Genomic DNA, 18926 nt, shown 5'->3' with positions numbered 1-18926 from the left:
ATGTGAGGTTGTTTTAAGGTAATCAGTGAATGAATCAAATAGTTAGAACGGTTATAAAGACGAGAATAACAAATATAAATCTAGGAATCTGTGTATTTGGTGTGCGCTTTAGAAACAGAAAAAAGGTTATGATATGACCTTAGAAGGATCCACCCAGGAACCTGAAAGCCTGGATTATATTTTGATAATGACTCTTCATGTTTGTGTACTTGCAGGTGTCAAAGGTGCTGATACTGGGCTCCGGTGGTCTGTCTATCGGTCAGGCTGGAGAGTTTGACTACTCTGGGTCTCAAGCCATCAAGGCCATGAAGGTAAGAGAGAAGTGTTGGGCTAAGCTGTGGCTAAACATATACATTCTATTATTTACTGTTTACAAAACATTTGCTTCAAACGACAGTTCACAGCTGTCTGAGGCAATTACTGGGTAAAACATGTATAAGCATTTCAAAATAAAGCTTGATGTGAAAATAAATGGGGTTGGTGCATTCATGTGACGCAGAGGGATGAGTTTGTCTGCTGAGCCAAGACTGAACAGAAGTGATTTTTTGTAACAATTTGTAGACGTTAACAAAACTAAAGAAAGTGTCCCTTTCCAGACCTTGTAGAATTAATTGGCCATTTTGCGCACACATTTTGAACAATAATATCAGGGAGGCTGAATTATTCTCTGCTGCTTCAGTTCTAATGTCCTGATATTGGGCAGGTGGGCTCAGAACAGTCATTGTTAATGTTATTAGTAATGCCTGAGGCTTCTCCATACTGACTAGTTAAAAGGTCAAAAAGTTGTATTACAACCCAAAGACCTGGCTGTAAAACCACAGTTGCACATTGAAAACTGGAAGTGTACACGGAGACCGCTTCTAAAATAGTTTATTGTCTTTAATTTCCTCTGTGCTCATGTTATTGACCTTATTCTTATTTAGTGAGCCTTCTCTGGTTCCATTCCTTTTGTGAAACACTTGCATCGTAAAGAAAAGTGTTGTATAAGTACATTTGTGATCATTATTAAAAGACAAAAATGATGTGTATTTCCCTGCTTATCAAATTGGCAAACATTCCATAGGCAATTCAAGTCATGAATGTTATAAACGAGACAATGTCGTTGCAGGAGGAAAACCTGAAGACGGTGCTCATGAACCCGAACATAGCCTCGGTCCAGACCAACGAAGTGGGCATCAAGCAGGCTGACTCAGTCTACTTCCTGCCCGTCACACCACAGTTTGTAACTGAAGTCATCAAGGCCGAGCGTCCAGACGGAATCCTGCTCTCCATGGGGGGGCAGACTGCACTCAACTGCGGTGAGATGTGTGCAACTGTTTGTGTCAATGTAGAGGATTGCTGATCTGTGGTCCTGTTTCCCTGTGGGGATTCAAGTAGTGGGACATACTGACTGTCAGGGATAGGGGTTACATTCCTACTTTGCAAGGCACTTACAGGGTTAGAAATAACTCTCACCAAGGATATGTGCACGTCTGTTGTTGTGATAGCATATAGAAACTGCCATATGCATTGTTTGGTGAGAATCTTTCCAACGACCACTGATTTATTTGTCTTGGTTGCCTGTGTGTTTGTGTTCAGGAGTTGAATTATTCCAGAGTGGTGTCCTGGAGAAGTACGGTGTGAAGGTCCTAGGAACCCCGGTGGAGTCCATCATGGCCACAGAGGACAGGCAGCTTTTCTCAGACAAACTGAAGGAGATTAACGAAAAGATTGCCCCCAGTTTCGCTGTGGAGTCGGTAAGTATCATCTTCTTTCTGTGAACTTTGAGACAAAGGATATATACATATTTAGTTTTCAAGTGTTTGTGTGCATATTTCAGGTATCTGAAGCCTTGAAAGCAGCAGAGAAGATTGGCTACCCAGTGATGCTGCGATCGGCCTATGCCCTTGGGGGTCTGGGCTCTGGTCTGTGTGCCAACAAAGAGCTGCTGGAGGAAACTGCCAACAAGGTCAGAATAAATGCTGCAGGGTAGGGACGGTGGAAGCATCTGTACCAAATGATGTTTGTTATTCTTTGTTATGCTTTCTTTTATCATGCAGATCAAATCAGCAATGAAGCATTCTACCTAAACATTTTAAAGTGTTATAACTTCATCCATGTTTGAAGCATTCACTTGCACAATGATAAAAGCTTTGAAATTGCTTAGTTATGTATTTTTCGTGCTCTGCCAGGAAGGGAATAGTTTGCAGTTGCTTAGCAACATTCTTTTAGGCTCGTCCAGCATCACACTGTGTCTGACGGCAGTTATAATCTGTGATCACAGGCTGCCAAATGAACGGTGTGTGACAGACTGCTTTAAAATGTTGCATATTCTTCTAAGCCGTCCAGTAAGTGCTGATGTTCTCAGTGTTATCAAAAGAATATTATGTTTGATTCTACCCACTGGTACATGCCCTTTATGCAGGGTATCACATTTGGTTGCAAATATTTGAATCCTTAACTCATTTAAAAACACAGTCTATGTACCGATGAGGTTTTAGGTTTTGACGAGAAAGTTGCTAATGATGGAGGCTGTAATTCATGCATAAATGCATCATATTGTTAAGTTATTGGTTTCTTGGTTGTTTTTATATACACAGCCATCTGTTTGACTGTGCTTCTATGAAAATGTTCTCCCTTTCTTTAATGTCTGGTTTGTATTAAGATCCATGGAGCTGTTATGCCACACACGGAAAATTAATTAAGTGCAAAAAAATTGCACTGGTATGTTAAACCATTAAATCAAAAAGTGTAGGTTGATTATTATTCTTAATTATTTCTACTAAATAAAGTCTGTTTTTAATGTTATTCTATTTGTAAAACCAATATGAATTGTGTTCTGTGTTTGAGAACATTCAGAAAGTATCTCACAATATGTAAATCTCTTTGCATTCCATATGTGATTTTGCAGTTCTATAATAATTAAGCATTGTTAATAATACGATATTAAGCAAGTGTTTGAAACTATTGATTGTACGCTTTGCCAACTACCTTATTAACATCACAGGGCTATCTCATTAACGTTTATTGTGCTGAAATTCATGTTATTGTGTCTACCAGCTTTGTAAAGTTGACACACAGCATTTTATCTGATTATAATCTGTGCGTATTGTGCTGTAGGCTCTGGCCATGAGCAGTCAGATCCTGGTGGAGAAGTCTCTGAGGGGCTGGAAGGAGGTGGAGTATGAGGTGGTGAGAGACGTGGCTGATAACTGCGTCACCGTCTGCAACATGGAGAACTTCGACCCGCTGGGCATCCACACAGGTGCGAAAAACCTTCACTACATACTGATGTGTTCGTGTTCAGAGTATTGTGCTCTGTTTTGTAGAATTAGTTGCAGTATTCTGTTCTCACTTTTACTGTGTTTGATTGAGTTCTGTTTTCTATTCTGTTGTCCAAAAAAAGCACTCTTTGGAGACTACTTGAGGATAAATGTGTCTTCTTCTTCTTCAGGTGACTCCATAGTAGTGGCACCGAGCCAGACACTATCCAACGAGGAGTACCACATGCTCCGTGAAACGGCCATTAAAGTCGTCCGTCACCTTGGTATTATCGGCGAGTGCAACATCCAGTACGCCCTCCACCCCTCCTCTCTGGATTACTGCATCATCGAGGTCAACGCCCGGCTCTCCAGGAGCTCCGCTCTGGCATCCAAAGCCACCGGGTGAGAGAATACATGAATACATAAGTCACACTGCTGGTACGCTGGTGTTACAATATGTTGGACAATATCAAAATATATATTACATTACATTACATTACATTGCATTTAGCTGACGCTTTTATCCAAAGCGACTTACAATAAGTGCGTTCGACCAACAAAATACAAACTCGAAGAAAACAGAATCATATAAGTACATCAGGTTTCATAGAGCCAAACATTTCAAGTGCTACTCAACTGGCTTTAGATAAGCCAGTCCTTTATTAGTATAAAAGTGCTTCGTTAATAGTTCTATCGCTCGAAGTGGAGTCGAAAGAGATGAGTTTTCAGTTTGCGCCGGAAGATGTGCAAGCTATCTGCCGTCCTGATGTCAATGGGGAGCTCATTCCACCATCTTGGAGCCAGGATAGCAAACCCACGTGTTTTCGCCGATGGGAACTTGGGTCCCCCTCGCAGCGAGGGTGCAGCGAGTCGTTTGGCTGATGCAGAGCGTAGTGCACGCGCTGGGGTGTACGGTTTAACCATGTCCTGGATGTAGGAAGGGCCAGATCCATTCGCAGCATGGTAAGCAAGTACCAGTGTCTTGAAGTGGATTCTAGCAGTTACCGGAAGCCAGTGAAGGGAGCGGAGGAGCGGCGTGGTGTGGGAAAATTTAGGAAGGTTGAAGACCAGACGAGCCGCTGCATTCTGGGTGAGCTGCAGAGGTCGGATGGCACATGCAGGTAGACCAGCCAGGAGGGAGTTGCAGTAGTCTAGGCGTGAGATGACGAGAGCCTGGACCAGAACCTGAGTCGCTTTCTGTGTCAGCTGGGGACGTATATATAGCTTACATTTTAATTAATTAATTAATTTAATTCTTAAAAATCTAAAATATCTTTAAGTGAACACACATAGTGCTTATTATTTGATGAATACTCTTCACATAATAGTGTATTTCTGCAACATTGGATAGCTGAATGTTAAAAATAATCCAAGGATCATACTATGACTTTTTTAATGAAAAAAAACTACTTTTTCATTATTATTTGTTTTTGTTTTTATGAAGTACTGTACTATTACTGTACTATATCCTTTTTTATTACTTTTTAATAACACACCTATTATCGACATGCTGCAACTCACTAGTGGGCTTTCACTCTGCCATCTAGTGGGCAGCGAAAGCACTGCCACATAATTAGATAAAACATACATGAATGTGTTAATCTACAAAACGATGTATTACTTAAAGTAACATTTTATTAAATATACATCTTGTTGGTCATTTACAAAGCCAGTTATGTATCCATATTTTCTAAAGACATATTTTCTAAAGAATTCACTAAACTAAAACGTAAAATCAAAATGCTTAACTTCAATGCCTGTTTCTCAGGTATCCCTTGGCATTTGTTGCTGCTAAACTGGCTTTGGGTATCCCTCTACCGGAGATCAAGAACGCTGTATCGGAGAAGACCACGGCGTGTTTTGAACCCAGTCTGGACTACATCGTCACCAAGATCCCCCGCTGGGACCTGGACCGCTTTCAGGGCATATCCCATGAAATAGGCAGCGCCATGAAGAGTGTCGGAGAGGTGAGGCAGGATCCATGGATAAACACTCACTCATCAACTTGCTTCTTCTTTAAACTCACAAACCAATTGTATTACCTGCCATGAAGGTTATTTGTTTGGTTCAGTGTGTTTGTCAGCAAGACTTTTCCGTCACGTTTTTCCATTTGCTGGATTCAGGTGATGGCGGTTGGCCGGACTTTTGAGGAGAGTATGCAAAAGGCCCTGAGGATGTGTCATCCATCAGTGGATGGCTTTGTGCCCCGACTCCCACACAAGAAAGCCTGGGCCGACAACCAGGACCTGCAGCAGGAACTGTCGGTGCCCTCCATCACGCGCATCTTCTCCCTCGCCAAGGTACACTTGTCTTTCATAGCGTTAATAATGAATGACACCAAGTTTCTCATTCAAATGAAGTGTTCCAGAGAAATAATCATGAAAAAAACATGAAATACAGAGAAAAATGTGTCCCTGAATGTGTAACTGTGAATGCATAATTTTATGCTAATGCTTGTCTTTTATTTGAACCGTAACGGATGCACAGAAATGACATATTTCACCTGGAAAACACATACATTATAAAAAGTGATTTATTATTTAACTGATGGAGTGGGCGTTTGAAGCTTTGCTTGCACAATGCAGTGGCCTTTGCCCTTGTTTCCCCTCATATAATTAGATCAAGGTTTAAACAAGGTTCAAAAGCACATCGAGATACGGGGTCAAGGTCCTTCATTTAAACAGACGTCCAGCACTTCAACATGCTCTATAATCTGCTGAAAGAAGAGCTGACCGAGGTCGTCTCAGTGTCAAAACCTCCAACTGTGTGAGCTTTGGTGTTCTAACAGTGAAGATATACTTTCCACCTTTTTAATATGGATTGAGATCACTGAGGATGGCGACATCATTAGGGATTAATGATCCACATTTTATCTCTGGCAATCAAATATCTTATGGTGTTCAGCACAGTCTCTCAGCTAACCTCTGTGTTGCCCACTGGATTAGTTTTGAAACCTACATTTCTTTGGTCACAACCATTCCAGACGATACTTAATACTACGGTTTGGAAAGCATAATAAAAACCACAGCAAGTGCCATAAGCAGCACTTCCCTCCTTCACAGTTAGATAGCAGTACGCTTTGATAAGTAGCAAAGAAAGAAAATGCATTAGATGTAATTCTCATATATTGTTGGATATTATGTTCTCAGGTTTCGCACCTTGTTTTGTCTGCATTGTTAGCACTCAAAAACACCAAACATATCCCTGTTTAGTTTTTCATACATGTATATCTGTTTGGAAATGTTTGTTTCTGATATCACAAAATACATAAACACGCTCTTCTGAAAGTCACAGATAAAATCACTTGGAGCTCGATTAAACGTTCTTTATTCGCAGGGAAGGGTTCATTTCATTTTCGAGAAGAATCCTCCTGCTCCTAACCTGGAATGATTCCTCTGGTCAGCAATCTAATAAGGAAAGGATAAAACATATTTACAAGCTAATGTCAGGGTAGGACCTCTGTCATATTACAGGTGAATGTCACAGCCTGGCTTGATATTAGATTTTTCATAAGTAATATATTGTCCCTGTAATAGATGTTCTACTTGAAGGAGTCCTTGAAAAAGTAATGGATAAAAACGGATTATTTACAGTGACCGTGCTGAATGACCACTCCTATCCAGTGACATGTCACTGAATGATTGGTAACATCTGTGACAACCCCCTTAAACTGAAACACCTCATTATATAACATTATTTACAAAACAAATAAATGAGAATGATCAATTGGTAGGTTAGTGAAGTACACAAATTCCAGGTTGAGCAGAAATTAGTGTTTAAAATAGTTTAATTCTAAAAGAAAAGACAAAACAAGGCATTGAAAACCGGAGCTCATGTGTGAGCTGAGAGAGAGTAAATAAGACACTCATGAGGAGTCGTAACGTAAGATTTAAATCACAAGCAATTTATTAATCTGGTGAAACTCAGGGAAACCGATTAGAAATCTACTCGGAATGCTCCCATAAGGGGCAAGGAGGATGATGGACTTGTTGAATGATGAATGTAATGCTGAGTCTGGTTCATTGCTCTTCCTTTAGGCCCTCCACAGTGGTATGAGTGTTGATGAGATCCACCAGCTGACGGCCATAGACAAGTGGTTCCTCCACAAACTCTACAGGATCACACAGCTGGAGCAGCACCTGGCAAACTACAACAGGTTTGTTACTTTTGTATTTCTGTAAGGTGATGTGGAATTAATTCAAGGAATATATTATAATTATTAGGTACACTACTTAATACACTGCAATGTAATGCACTGTGAACACTTGTTGTGCCCTCACGGGAAGTGACCCGTCGCAGCTGTTAGCTAGCTAGCAAGCAGCATTATTTTCATTACAGACTTTTCGATTATCCTAATAAAATTAACAGTGGATTATTTTAGACACCAGTATAGTGGTACATTTATTACAGGTCAGCTATCATGCAATATTTAGGCAATAGCATAGGTCTCAGATATATAAAAATGTATAAAAAACATGTCTATGAAGTGTTTTGCTCAAAATACCAAACAGATCACCCATTCTAGCAATGCCTCTATTTCACTTCCTGTTACTAAAGTGCTGATTCGGGGTATAAAGCTTTAAAAAAAAAAAGAGGGGGCAGAGCTTATGCCTGCTCATGCGGGACCCGGCAGATACTGTCTAAAATAAATGCTGCGGTGATGAAACGCCAAAACCACATCAAGGATTATTTCTGAAACAGTATGGAGCTCAAAGGCTTTCTCTCTTGCTGGTTTACCACAATTTCCTGCTTCTTCACACATGTGCTCTCTCCAGTACTGGTTAGCTCTGAGTGTTAGCGATGCTTGCTAATGTAAACAAAGACCATATTACGTCGGGCATTGATTCTGATAGCAACTTTCTGATAGGGCCGTGGGTCCACCACGTGGGTGCCATCCGATATGAGGTAAATAACGTCATATCGGATGGCAAAACTGGATCATCTCGTTGTAGCCCCATTTTCAGAGATTTGAGCACGGAGGAAAAGAGAGAGGGTTTTATTTTCTGAGGCCTTGTGAGTTCCCTGACATGCCGGGGACACATATTTATTTCTAAAAGACATCAAAAAGTGCATTTTGCATGATAGGTCCCCTTTAAAGGTGGGGTAGGTAAGTTTGAGAAACCGGCTCGAGATACACTTTTTGTTGTATTCCATGGAATGCTCTTAACATCCCGATGGCAATGAATATCTTAAGTGCTTTGACAAAAAATCCATAAAAAAATGTCATCTGTGGAAGCCATAGCTCTGTAAAAAGCACGACCAATCATTTTAGCCGGCCTGGCTAAAATAACTGGACGGCCTACCTGCCTGTCAGCCTTCCATCTGTGCACAAACTTATCTCGTGCCCTCATTGGTCATATGCACGTTCGTGTGTGTTGGAGGAGGGGCTCTGTAAGGAAGTGGCAGATTTGTTCCGGCTGTGTATTTTCAAATTCTAGCGCACTCGAGCTGGTTTCTCCAAAATTACCTACCCCACCTTTAAATATAGAAATAAAACTAATAATTTGTGTATTGCTCCGTTGACAAAAAGTATCGCAGCTTTTCGTTCTACTTACGTCAATTCGCGAAGATTGTGTCTTGAGTATGAGAAGTGTCCAGTGTTCCACAACAACTTTTAACTGCACATGTATAGAAGTACGCAAATTGAGACCTGATTAAGATACGGAAACATCGGTTTCATGATGATGAGATATATGTCTGTATCCTTATGTGACATTGTGTCCTCAAGAACTATACTACAAGTTACACTACATAGGGTAGGCTAGTATCTGTCTGACTCACTCTTCATGGATGGAAATTAGATGTCCCGATCCGATCACGTGATCGGGGATTGAAGTCGATCACGTGATTTTCAAAAGATCGGAATCGGGAGAAAAAAATCGGGGATGGGGAATTTTTTATTTTATTTAGAAAATATGTTTATTTTATTTAATGTTACAAAACAGAAATGACCATGTTCACGTCTTAAAGTCATCCTGAGGCCTTAGCTTTGGTTTAAAATTACACAACATCATGTATGTGTTGCTTCTTTTGGGCTTGTTTTCAGACCTGGTTGCTTATTTCTCTCAAATCTGGCAACAGAGTGGGCGCAGTGTCTAATAGTAGCAGTAAGCTAACGAGAGGCTACGTTCAGCTCGTGACTCGGGAGTCGGGACAGAGAATATGTCAGGAGTTTGGAAGTATTATAAAATTGAAAGCGAAGGCAGTGTAACAGCCAGATGCAATGTTTGCAAGGCGGAGGTTCTGCGTGGTGGAAAGAACAGAGCTACGTTCAATGCTACCAATCTAATACGCCACCTGAGAAACAAACACAAACAACAACACGCCGAGTACACAGCGGCCACTCAGGTAACAGCACTGAAACAACCGACACTTTCAGAGACTTTTAAAAGGAAAGAGAAACTGCCCCAGAACAGTGAAAAGGCCACAAAAATAACAGCCAAGATAGCTGAATTCATCGCGTTGGATGACCAGCCGTTATCTGTTACCTTTTTTTCTCGTAATGCATTGCATAAAGATCGGATCGGGAAAAATCAGTATCGGCAGATTGTCAAAATCAAATGATCGGAATCGGATCGGGAGCAAAAAAAGGTGATCGGGACATCCCTAGATGGAAACATTTAGTTAAGAGGAAATATCCCCTCTAATTAGAACTTCATCAATCTGTTCATCCATCCATAGAGTTGCAGGCTATTACAGCACTGGCAGATTATCATTTATAGAATATATTGAAATTCCTTACCATAAATACCAAGAAGGCTCAGTCCCTGTCAGGCTCACCTCTTAGCGATATACATTCATGTGCTGCTTATCTGTTTCATTATTTCTGCACTAGACTTTGTTGGTAAAGCTGGTTAATATTTACCCTTTGCTTCAGATGATTAATGGAATATTGTAAAACCTGCAGGGAAATCATAGTCTTGGTTTTTGTTTTAAATTAATATATTCAGTTTGATCATTCATTGCTCTGGTTTAGGGCTGAACGATTAATTGATTTTAAATCGAAATCGCGATTTGAAATGATGCGATTATCAAAAAAAAAAAATTACTTTTTTTTTTTTTTGTGTGTCAGTCATCCACACCAATCAGAAGTGCTGTGCTCCACATGTACCAGACATTGTTAACCAATCAGAAGTGGCCCATGATAGAAGGTGATAGACAGATTGATCCAATCACCTGCCAAGTATTTTTGAAAGTGCCTGCCCTTTCCAAATGGCTTCCAATGGAGCTTTCCTAGATGGTTTGGTGAAACAAACCATCTGAGTCAGGTTAGTAATGCTCCATCACATGTTTCTATTGCAGGGTGAATCTTAAACTGAAGCTTGACTTTAAAGCAACCCAACGGAAGTTACATGTAAGTTTAGTTCTTTCACTCGTAGCTCGGGCTGCGTGGGTGCTAGAGACGGGAGTACGTTGATACGACCTTCCTAGCCGGAGTTATGGCCGCATTTTACAATCAACTTCCGTTGGGTCGCTTAAAAACAAATATCGCAAATCGCAATCGTAATATTTGTCAGAAAAATCGCAATTAGATTTTTTTTTCCCAAAATCGTGCAGCCCTACTCTGGTTATCAAATTAAAAGACAAAACGCAACATTTCATCTTATGATATTTCGCAGCGAGATTCTGACTTACCAACCCATCCAACAGCAATCCACTTATTTCATATTTGTATCAGGGGCGGATCTACAGGGGGGCAAGAGGGGGCAGCTGTCCCAGTTTGAATCGATAGCGTTTAACAGACGGTCGCTGTTTGGGACGTTACGTTACAAAATACTACGCAGACAGCGCTAGCTGGGAGATTGATCACTTTATTTGCTAAACTATGCGGTACTATTAAATCCACGTAAATTACACATCACAGTTATGAAGCCAGATAAATTAAACCAGGATATATCCTTTACTGTCAAATTGGGTCTAAACACAGCTGCCTGTGTGCGTTTGATAAATAATTTCTGATTTTATATTTATTATAGGCTATATTACTTATTAGCTACATGGCCCTAACGTGTAAAGTTATACAAGCATTTGTACCAGTGCTTTTCACAAGTAGACTCTTGCAGGCCAGAGTAGCTGGAGTGAGTCAATAACAACACAAAGACATATCTGAGAAGAGATCAGGACGAACAGAAAGAGGAAAATAGAGATCACTGAAGAGACCAGGAGGGTGAGAGCAGGAGGAAGAGGACAAGATGAAGACATTAGTGAAGAAGAAGACATGTATGTGAGGAATAAAGATGAAGTGTCAGAAAGAGGGACAGAGGCAGGGATCAGGAGGCAGAGGAGACTCCAGCTGGACCACATGGTATGTTTTTATTCTCCTTACATATTCCATCACAGCAGCACAATCTAGCAGCTCTTAGTATTGACACATGTTGAAATGTGTTGCTGCACAGGTCACCTTTAGCTCTCTTAAGAGATGGGTGATGTCATTTGTGTACTTAATTATAACCAAGTACTTTTACTGTACTTACAGTAAACAGAATTATAGGGTATCATGAGTATTGAGCTGTTTTATACTATATTTTAGTTTGTTTGTCTGAACACCTTGTTTCTCTTGTGCATTAAGAACACTTGTGTTAGGGCATTATTTAACAATAAATAGGTTATATATACAGTATAAAATACCACGTACTGTCGGCCCTCCCATGCCACCCTGGCATGACCTCTTGCCCCCCCATGTAAAATGTTCTAGAACCGCCACTGATTTGTATTATTAGCAAGTCCTGTCTACGTCTGCAGAAATTACTTAAATATTCTTCTGTAGGGAAAAGTCTTCCAAAATAAGCTGAACTCTAGTCTCTTCACGTCTGTTTCTCTCTGGTGGTTCACCGTCTCTCAGTTGCCTCCCTCTCTGTCTCTCTGACTTGACCGAGGGCTCTTACCTGGACAACCGTTTTGAATTTTCATGGCTAAGCCACAGGTTACCTGCTGCTTCCTCCTGACTCTGCTGTTTAATAATGAATGGCTGGCCGTCTGGTGGGCAACACTCTGACTCATGGAGGGCTTTTGTAGTCTCCGCTGCCTCTGGAGCAGGGGACAGTGGGACGGACACACAACAATAGGCTGCTGCCGGACTGATGGAGCGTGGAGCTGAGTACAGCTCGGCTTCAGGCTCTGCTGGGCAGCACTCGCTCTGCTTTTGTGCATTAGCTTCTATTGCTGTAGTCAGTATAAGAAGATACTTATTGATAGAGATAAAATCCTTTAAATTAAAGTGACACAATTTTGTTAATATTTATTTAAAGTAATGTGTACTGTCAGCATTTCCTTTTATAGGGTTAATATTAGAAGTAAATAGTGACCACCAGTAATGATGGTCACTAATAGCAATTAATAGACACCAATATTTTGTCCCGCCATTTATGTCACACATTGTTAAACAATTTAATTATTAATATTGATATTTATAACATTGGAAATGGAATTTGAAACATCTAAAACAAATTATAAATGTTGGTAGTAGAAAATATCAGTTTAGTAGACCTTGACATTATTTTGGAAATACAACATTTGTATGTTTTTAAAGTGTTAAAAATGCAATTTGTATTAGGACTGTATTACGTTCCCTACTGGGCTAGGGGAACCAAAGGGAAGCAACACAAACCAGAATGGAATTGGTAACAGTTATAAGTGGCTTTATTATAACTATAGTTTGTATGAACAAAATAATAGGGCATATAGCCTGGCACCAACAAAGGGCCAAATACCGGTTGACATCAACCAAAATAAAGAGACTCCAAAAGGGAGTTTGACAGACACACACAGTAATAATTAGTACAAACGAGAAACAAAAACCTCACTAAAACGTGGTACATGAAACTGAAAAGGCTGTAACAAAACACAGCTGCTGCTGATCAACAGGCGCTAACCGATAAGCTAACCTGGGTCTTCTTTACACACACATACTACACTAAACACAGAACACTACTTAAACACGCTGCTAAGCAGTATAACTGAACACAGAGGATTCACAGTATTATCGAGCACAACGAGTAGGCTAGAGGCGTCTGTCTCACAACACAGAGCCTCCCGAATGATCTCCGTCCCGGCCTTTGTACTCCTCCCCCGGAAGATATGCCGGAAGCGCACACACACACACACACACCAGAGTTAATACAAAGACGACCCGGAAGGCAGCAGCCGTAACACTCCCCCCTTAAGACACAAACCCACAGGTTTTGTGAACCAAAGCACACTAACGAAACTCCTACTAACACACACTCTAACATCACAAACTAAACCTGGACAAAGCATCGGCCAACACATCTCTGAGCCCTTTAATGACGGGTGTCTAATGTTGTAGTCCCGCACAATCAGAGCCCATTGCATGAGACGCTGGTTGTGCTTGGACACGCTGGGGCAGAATATGAAGGGATCGTAACAGCTAAACACCACAATTGGCCAAAGGCTGGGTCCAACATAAATCTTAAAATGTTATAGGGCCAACACCAACACGAGGATCCGATAAACTAGCTGACGCTCTCGGGTTACCGGGAGAGTCGAAAAGTCGAGAGGTTTGCCTGACATCCTCACGAGGGGAAACCACAATTTCTGGCTTCTCCTCGGACACAGCTTTATCTGGAAGCACCGGCACAAACACGGACTCAGACAATGGGACATCAGAGTCACTTTTACTTGCCTGTGCACGTGTGTGTGTAACCAGGCCAATGCCTTTTGGCGGAGACATATTCTGCCGCTGTTCTTTACGCTTCAGAGCTGCGCAGTTGGCGATGACATGTCCAAGTTGGTGACAGTAAAAGCACTCTCTCTCCTCTCTGGTTACATTATACACATTTAACGGCTCAGGCGATGGTGCGGCAGACACACGGCGTGACCTCTCAGTAGAGACAGGGGAAAACACATATTCATCGGCTAACACAGCAGCAGCAGAGAGAGAGTTTACCTTCTGTTCATTCACGTACATAACAATGCGATCGGGCAAACATTTCTTAAACTCCTCCAACATAATCAATTCCTTCAGAGAAGAATAATCTGTAGCATTACATGAGGCAAAACACATTCCCTTTTTCCTAGCGAACTCTACGTGCGTATGATCAGGACCCTTCCTATGGTGTATAAACTTTTGCCGGTAAGCTTCAGGAACTAACTCATACACCCTGAGAATGGCAACCTTTACTGAGTCATACTGTAGGCTGTCATCCAACGTGAGAGCCGCAACTGCTTCCTGAGCTTTTCCATATAGTTTACACTGTTACGGCCTATAGAATCTTGGACCCCAAAGCAAAAGACTGGAGAGAGATGGTAAAAAACAAAAAGCTTTATTCAAGCAGAAAACAGAAAAAAGACGGCAGTGGAGTCAGGAAGTTGGCTGGTACTGAGTCGTCAGGGACAGGAGGCAAACATCCAAACAAAGAATCCAAAAGACGAGGAGAGCAGCGAGACACACCGGAGGGTCGAAACACAGAGGAATTATCTGGCAGGGAAGTGGCATGAGGACCGGGCTTTTATATCTACAGGTGAAGAGGTGAGTGGAAACAGGTGTGCCTCGTCTGCTCCTGGGAGTAGCCAGCCAACTCCCTGTCACACACCAGCCCTGCAGAGGAAAACAGAGAAGAGAGGGGTGAGACAGGAAAAAGCACACAACAAAAATAAAACTAAACAGAATCATAACAGTACCCCCCTCCTCAACGGACGCCTCCTGGCGTCCTACCAGGCCTGTCCGGGTACCTCTCATAAAAGTCCCTAAGGAGAGCAGGGTCCAAAATCAGGAAGCGGGAGATCCATGAACGCTCCTCTAGCCCGTACCCCTCCCAATCCACCAAGTACTGGAACCCCCGGCCTCGCCTTCGTACATCCAACAACCGCTGGACGGTGAAAACAGGATGATTGTCAATACTCCGGGAGGGAGGAGGGGGCTCGACTGGAGGAAACTGGTTTGAGAAGTGAGACATGAAATGCTGGGTGGACATTCAAGGCAACAGGCAGCTTGAGCCTAACCACGGTTAATAATCCGTTCAATGACAAACGGGCCAATGTACCTGGGTGTTTGCGGGAGTCAGTCTGGAGTGGCAGATCACGGGAGGACAGCCAGACCTTCTGACCGGGCTGGTAGTCCGGGGCTGGAGTGCGATGGCGGTCTGCAAGCCTCTGGTTGTGAGCAGCAGTGCGAGCGAGAGCTGCCCGAGCTTCATGCCAGACTCTGCGGGCCCGCCGAAGATGCCCCTGTACTGAGGGGACTGCCACATCCCTCTCCTGGGTGGGGAAGAGAGGGGGTTGGAACCCAACAGAAGCCATGAATGGAGACATTCCTGTGGCGGAGCAAACCAGGGAGTTGTGGGCATATTCAACCCAAGGCAGGTGGGAGGCCCAGGAGACTGGATGGTGAGAAGAGACACAGCGAAGGGCTGCCTCCAGGTCCTGATTCGCACGCTCAGTCTGGCCGTTGGTCTGCGGGTGGTAACCTGATGACAGACTGGCCGACGCCCCCAATGCCTGGCAAAAAGCTTTCCAGACTCGAGAGGCAAATTGCGGACCCCTGTCAGAAACAATGTCCAGAGGAATGCCATGCAATCTAAAAACATGCTGGGTGATTAGTGTAGCAGTCTCCAGAGCAGAAGGTAATTTAGGTAGGGGAACGAAGTGTACGGCCTTGGAAAAGCGGTCAACAATAGTCAGGATAACTGTATTTCCTTCCGATGGGGGAAGACCCGTCACGAAGTCCATGGCGATGTGAGACCAAGGCCGATGAGGAATGGGAAGAGGGCGGAGAAGACCAGCAGGGGCGCGGTGGGATGCCTTACTGCGGGCGCAGATGGAGCAGGCGGCGACATACTTCTTGGCGTCGGAGGACATGGAGGGCCACCAGAAGCGTTGTTGGAGGAGGCCTAGCGTCCGAAGTGCTCCTGGATGGCAAGCTACCTTAGAATCATGTCCCCACTGGAGCACCGAAGATCTGGCGTGCGGTGGAACGAACAGCCGACCCGGTGGACAATCCTCAGGAGCTGGATGGTCCTCTTGTGCCTCCTGGACCACCCTCTCAACCTCCCACCTGGCTACTCCCACCACACAGGAGGATGGAAGAATGGTTCCCGCGGATGGCTCCTCAACCGGAGGAGCGAACTGACGTGACAGGGCGTCTGCCTTGATGTTCCGTGAGCCTGGCCGATAGGTGAGGGTGAAGCTGAACCGGCCCAGAAAAAGCGCCCATCGAGCCTGGCGAGAGTTGAGCCTGCGAGCAGCACGGAGATAAGATAAGTTTCTGTGGTCCGTCCATACCACAAACGGATGAGTCGTGCCTTTAAGCCAGTGCCTCCATTCCTGCAGGGCTAAGACTACTGCCAGAAGCTCCCGATTTCCCACATCATAGTTTCTTTCTGCCGGGGAGAGCCGGCGGAAAAAGAAGGCGCAGGGATGCAACTTCTGGTCGGAGGCTGACCGCTGGGAGAGGACTGCCCCTACACCAGTGTCGGAGGCATCCACTTCGACCACGAAAGGGGCTGAAGAATCAGGGTGAGATAACACAGGATCAGAGGAAAACAAACACTTCAACATAGCAAAAGCAGCCTCAGCTTCAGATGACCACACAAAGGGAACTTTAACTGAGGTGAGCTTGGTGAGTGGGGCGGCTGCTCGACTATAGTCACGAATAAACCTGCGGTAAAAGTTGGCAAAACCAAGGAACCTTTGCAGTTGCTTTCTCGTTGTAGGAGTGGGCCATTCGGCCACTGCCATGACTTTGGCAGGGACGGCTCTGACCTGCCCCTTCTCTACCACAAAACCCAGGAATGAAACAGAGGAAACATGAAAGGCACACTTCTCAGCTTAACATAAAGTCTGTTCTCCAGAAGTCTCTGCAGCACCAACCTCATGTGTTGGACATGTTCTTGGGGGTCACGAGAGAAAATGAGGATATCATCAAGATACACAAAGACAAATCTGTTAAGCATATCACGAAGGACATCGTTAATGAGTGCCTGAAACACAGCAGGGGCGTTGGTTAACCCAAAAGGCATAACTAAATATTCAAAATGTCCCAGGGGCGTCTTAAACGCAGTCTTCCACTCGTCTCCCTCCTTTATCCTAACTAGGTGGTAGGCATTTCGGAGGTCCAACTTAGAGAAGATGGTGGTTTGATGGAGGAAACCAAAAGCTGAGTCTATGAGCGGGAGAGGATACTTATTCTTCACAGTAATGTCATTCAAGCCCCTGAAATCAATACAGGGGCGTAGAGTCTTATCCTTCTTGTCAACAAAAAAAAACCCCTGCCCGCCAATGGAGAGCGAGAAGGGCGAATGAGACCAGCAGCAACAGAGTCAGTGATATAAGTCTCCATGGCCTCCCTCTCCGGCTTGGAGATATTATAAAGTCTGCTCGAAGGCAAGGGAGCACCGGGGAGCAAGTCAATGCCACATTCATAAGGTCGATGAGGTGGTAGAGACAGGGCACGATCCTTGCTGAAAACCTCCTGGAGGTCATGATACTCAGAGGGAACTGACGTGAGGTCAACAGGTATGGGGGGGGGAACAGGTTTTGAAGTAACAGTGGTGGGTATGGCAGAGTGTAAACAGTGACAGTGGCAGAACAAACTCCAATTGACGATGGATAAGGTGGCCCAGTCTATGTGTGGGTTGTGGAGTTTAAGCCAGGGGAGACCTAACACCAGCGGAGAAAGGGGTGAGGGAATGAGATAAAGGGAAATGGTCTCGTGATGATTATCTGAGAGTAACAATGACACTGGGGCAGTACGGTGAGTTACACGGGCAAGAAGCATTGCCATCAAGGGAAAAAAGGTTCTTGGGCTCGGGAAGGAGTTCTGAGGGGAGATTAGACTGGAAAACCACGTCAGAGTCAATACAATTTTCATCAGCCCCTGAATCAACTAAGACTTGAAGGGAAACTTGTGAACTAGAAACCGTACCCTTTAACTGGAGACGATTAGCGTGGGAAGGGGAGACAGAAGTATGGCTCACCAGCGCCCCTCCCCCGGCTGCTGAGCCTGCTCTTTTGGCCGAGCGGAACAGTTGGCTCGAATGTGGCCAGCCTGACCACAGTATATGCAGAGCCTCTGGAGGAAACGGCGTTCCCGTTCCGCAGGTGAAAGCCTCATTCTCCCCAGCTGCATAGGCTCCTCTGGGCTTAGGGATGAGGAGACGGTGGGTGGGTCCCGGTAGGAGAAAGGCTCCAGGCGTTGGTGAGGAGGTGCAGACTGTCCAGGCGGACGTGGTGACTTGGGTTGGGAAAAGGGGAGAGGGAATCTCTGCCTGTCTGTTCTCTCCCTACGCCTCTCACGGAGGCGATTATCTAAGCGAATGGCCAACAAAATTAACTCCTCAAGGGACGAAGTCTCATCTCGAGCAGCTAGCTCGTCCTTTAACTCCTCGTTTAATCCACGGGAAAAAGCTATCTGTAGAGCCGTCTCATCCCACCTGCTCTCTGCTGCGAGAATGCGGAAATCAATTGAGTATGTGGAGACTGACTCAGAACCCTGGCGTAAAGAAAGGAGCCGATTACCGGCCTCCTTACCCTGAAGCGGGTGGTCAAAAACTCGATACATCTCAGTCTCAAACACAGGAAAGGAGTTATAGATAGCTGGGTTACTCTTGGCTATGGCCACCGCCCATGCAGCTGCTTTACCCGATAACAAACTCATAACGAAAGCTACCCTAGTTCTGTCAGAGGAGTAAGTTAAAGGCTGCTGATCAAAAACTATGGAGCACTGGT

At 43.9% G+C, this 18926-nt stretch overlaps 1 protein-coding gene across 1 annotated transcript in view; it reads left to right on the top strand.

Annotated features, from left to right (window-relative positions):
• The window catches only part of cps1 (carbamoyl-phosphate synthase 1, mitochondrial), a 68277-nt gene that overhangs the window by 9560 nt on the left and 39791 nt on the right, over positions 1–18926 (top strand). Inside the window, exons 13-21 of the mRNA XM_034204051.1 lie at positions 216–311; positions 1109–1298; positions 1579–1736; positions 1820–1948; positions 3100–3244; positions 3434–3644; positions 5011–5209; positions 5366–5542; positions 7280–7398. Of these exons, the coding sequence (XP_034059942.1) occupies positions 216–311; positions 1109–1298; positions 1579–1736; positions 1820–1948; positions 3100–3244; positions 3434–3644; positions 5011–5209; positions 5366–5542; positions 7280–7398 (1424 nt within the window). The remainder of the gene's footprint in view (positions 1–215; positions 312–1108; positions 1299–1578; positions 1737–1819; positions 1949–3099; positions 3245–3433; positions 3645–5010; positions 5210–5365; positions 5543–7279; positions 7399–18926) is intronic.

This window comes from Gymnodraco acuticeps, unplaced genomic scaffold, assembly GCF_902827175.1.
Source record: "Gymnodraco acuticeps unplaced genomic scaffold, fGymAcu1.1, whole genome shotgun sequence".
Lineage (NCBI taxonomy): Eukaryota > Metazoa > Chordata > Actinopteri > Perciformes > Bathydraconidae > Gymnodraco > Gymnodraco acuticeps.
Note: the sequence above shows the minus strand (reverse complement) of the source record. Positions and strands in the feature narration are given on the sequence as shown.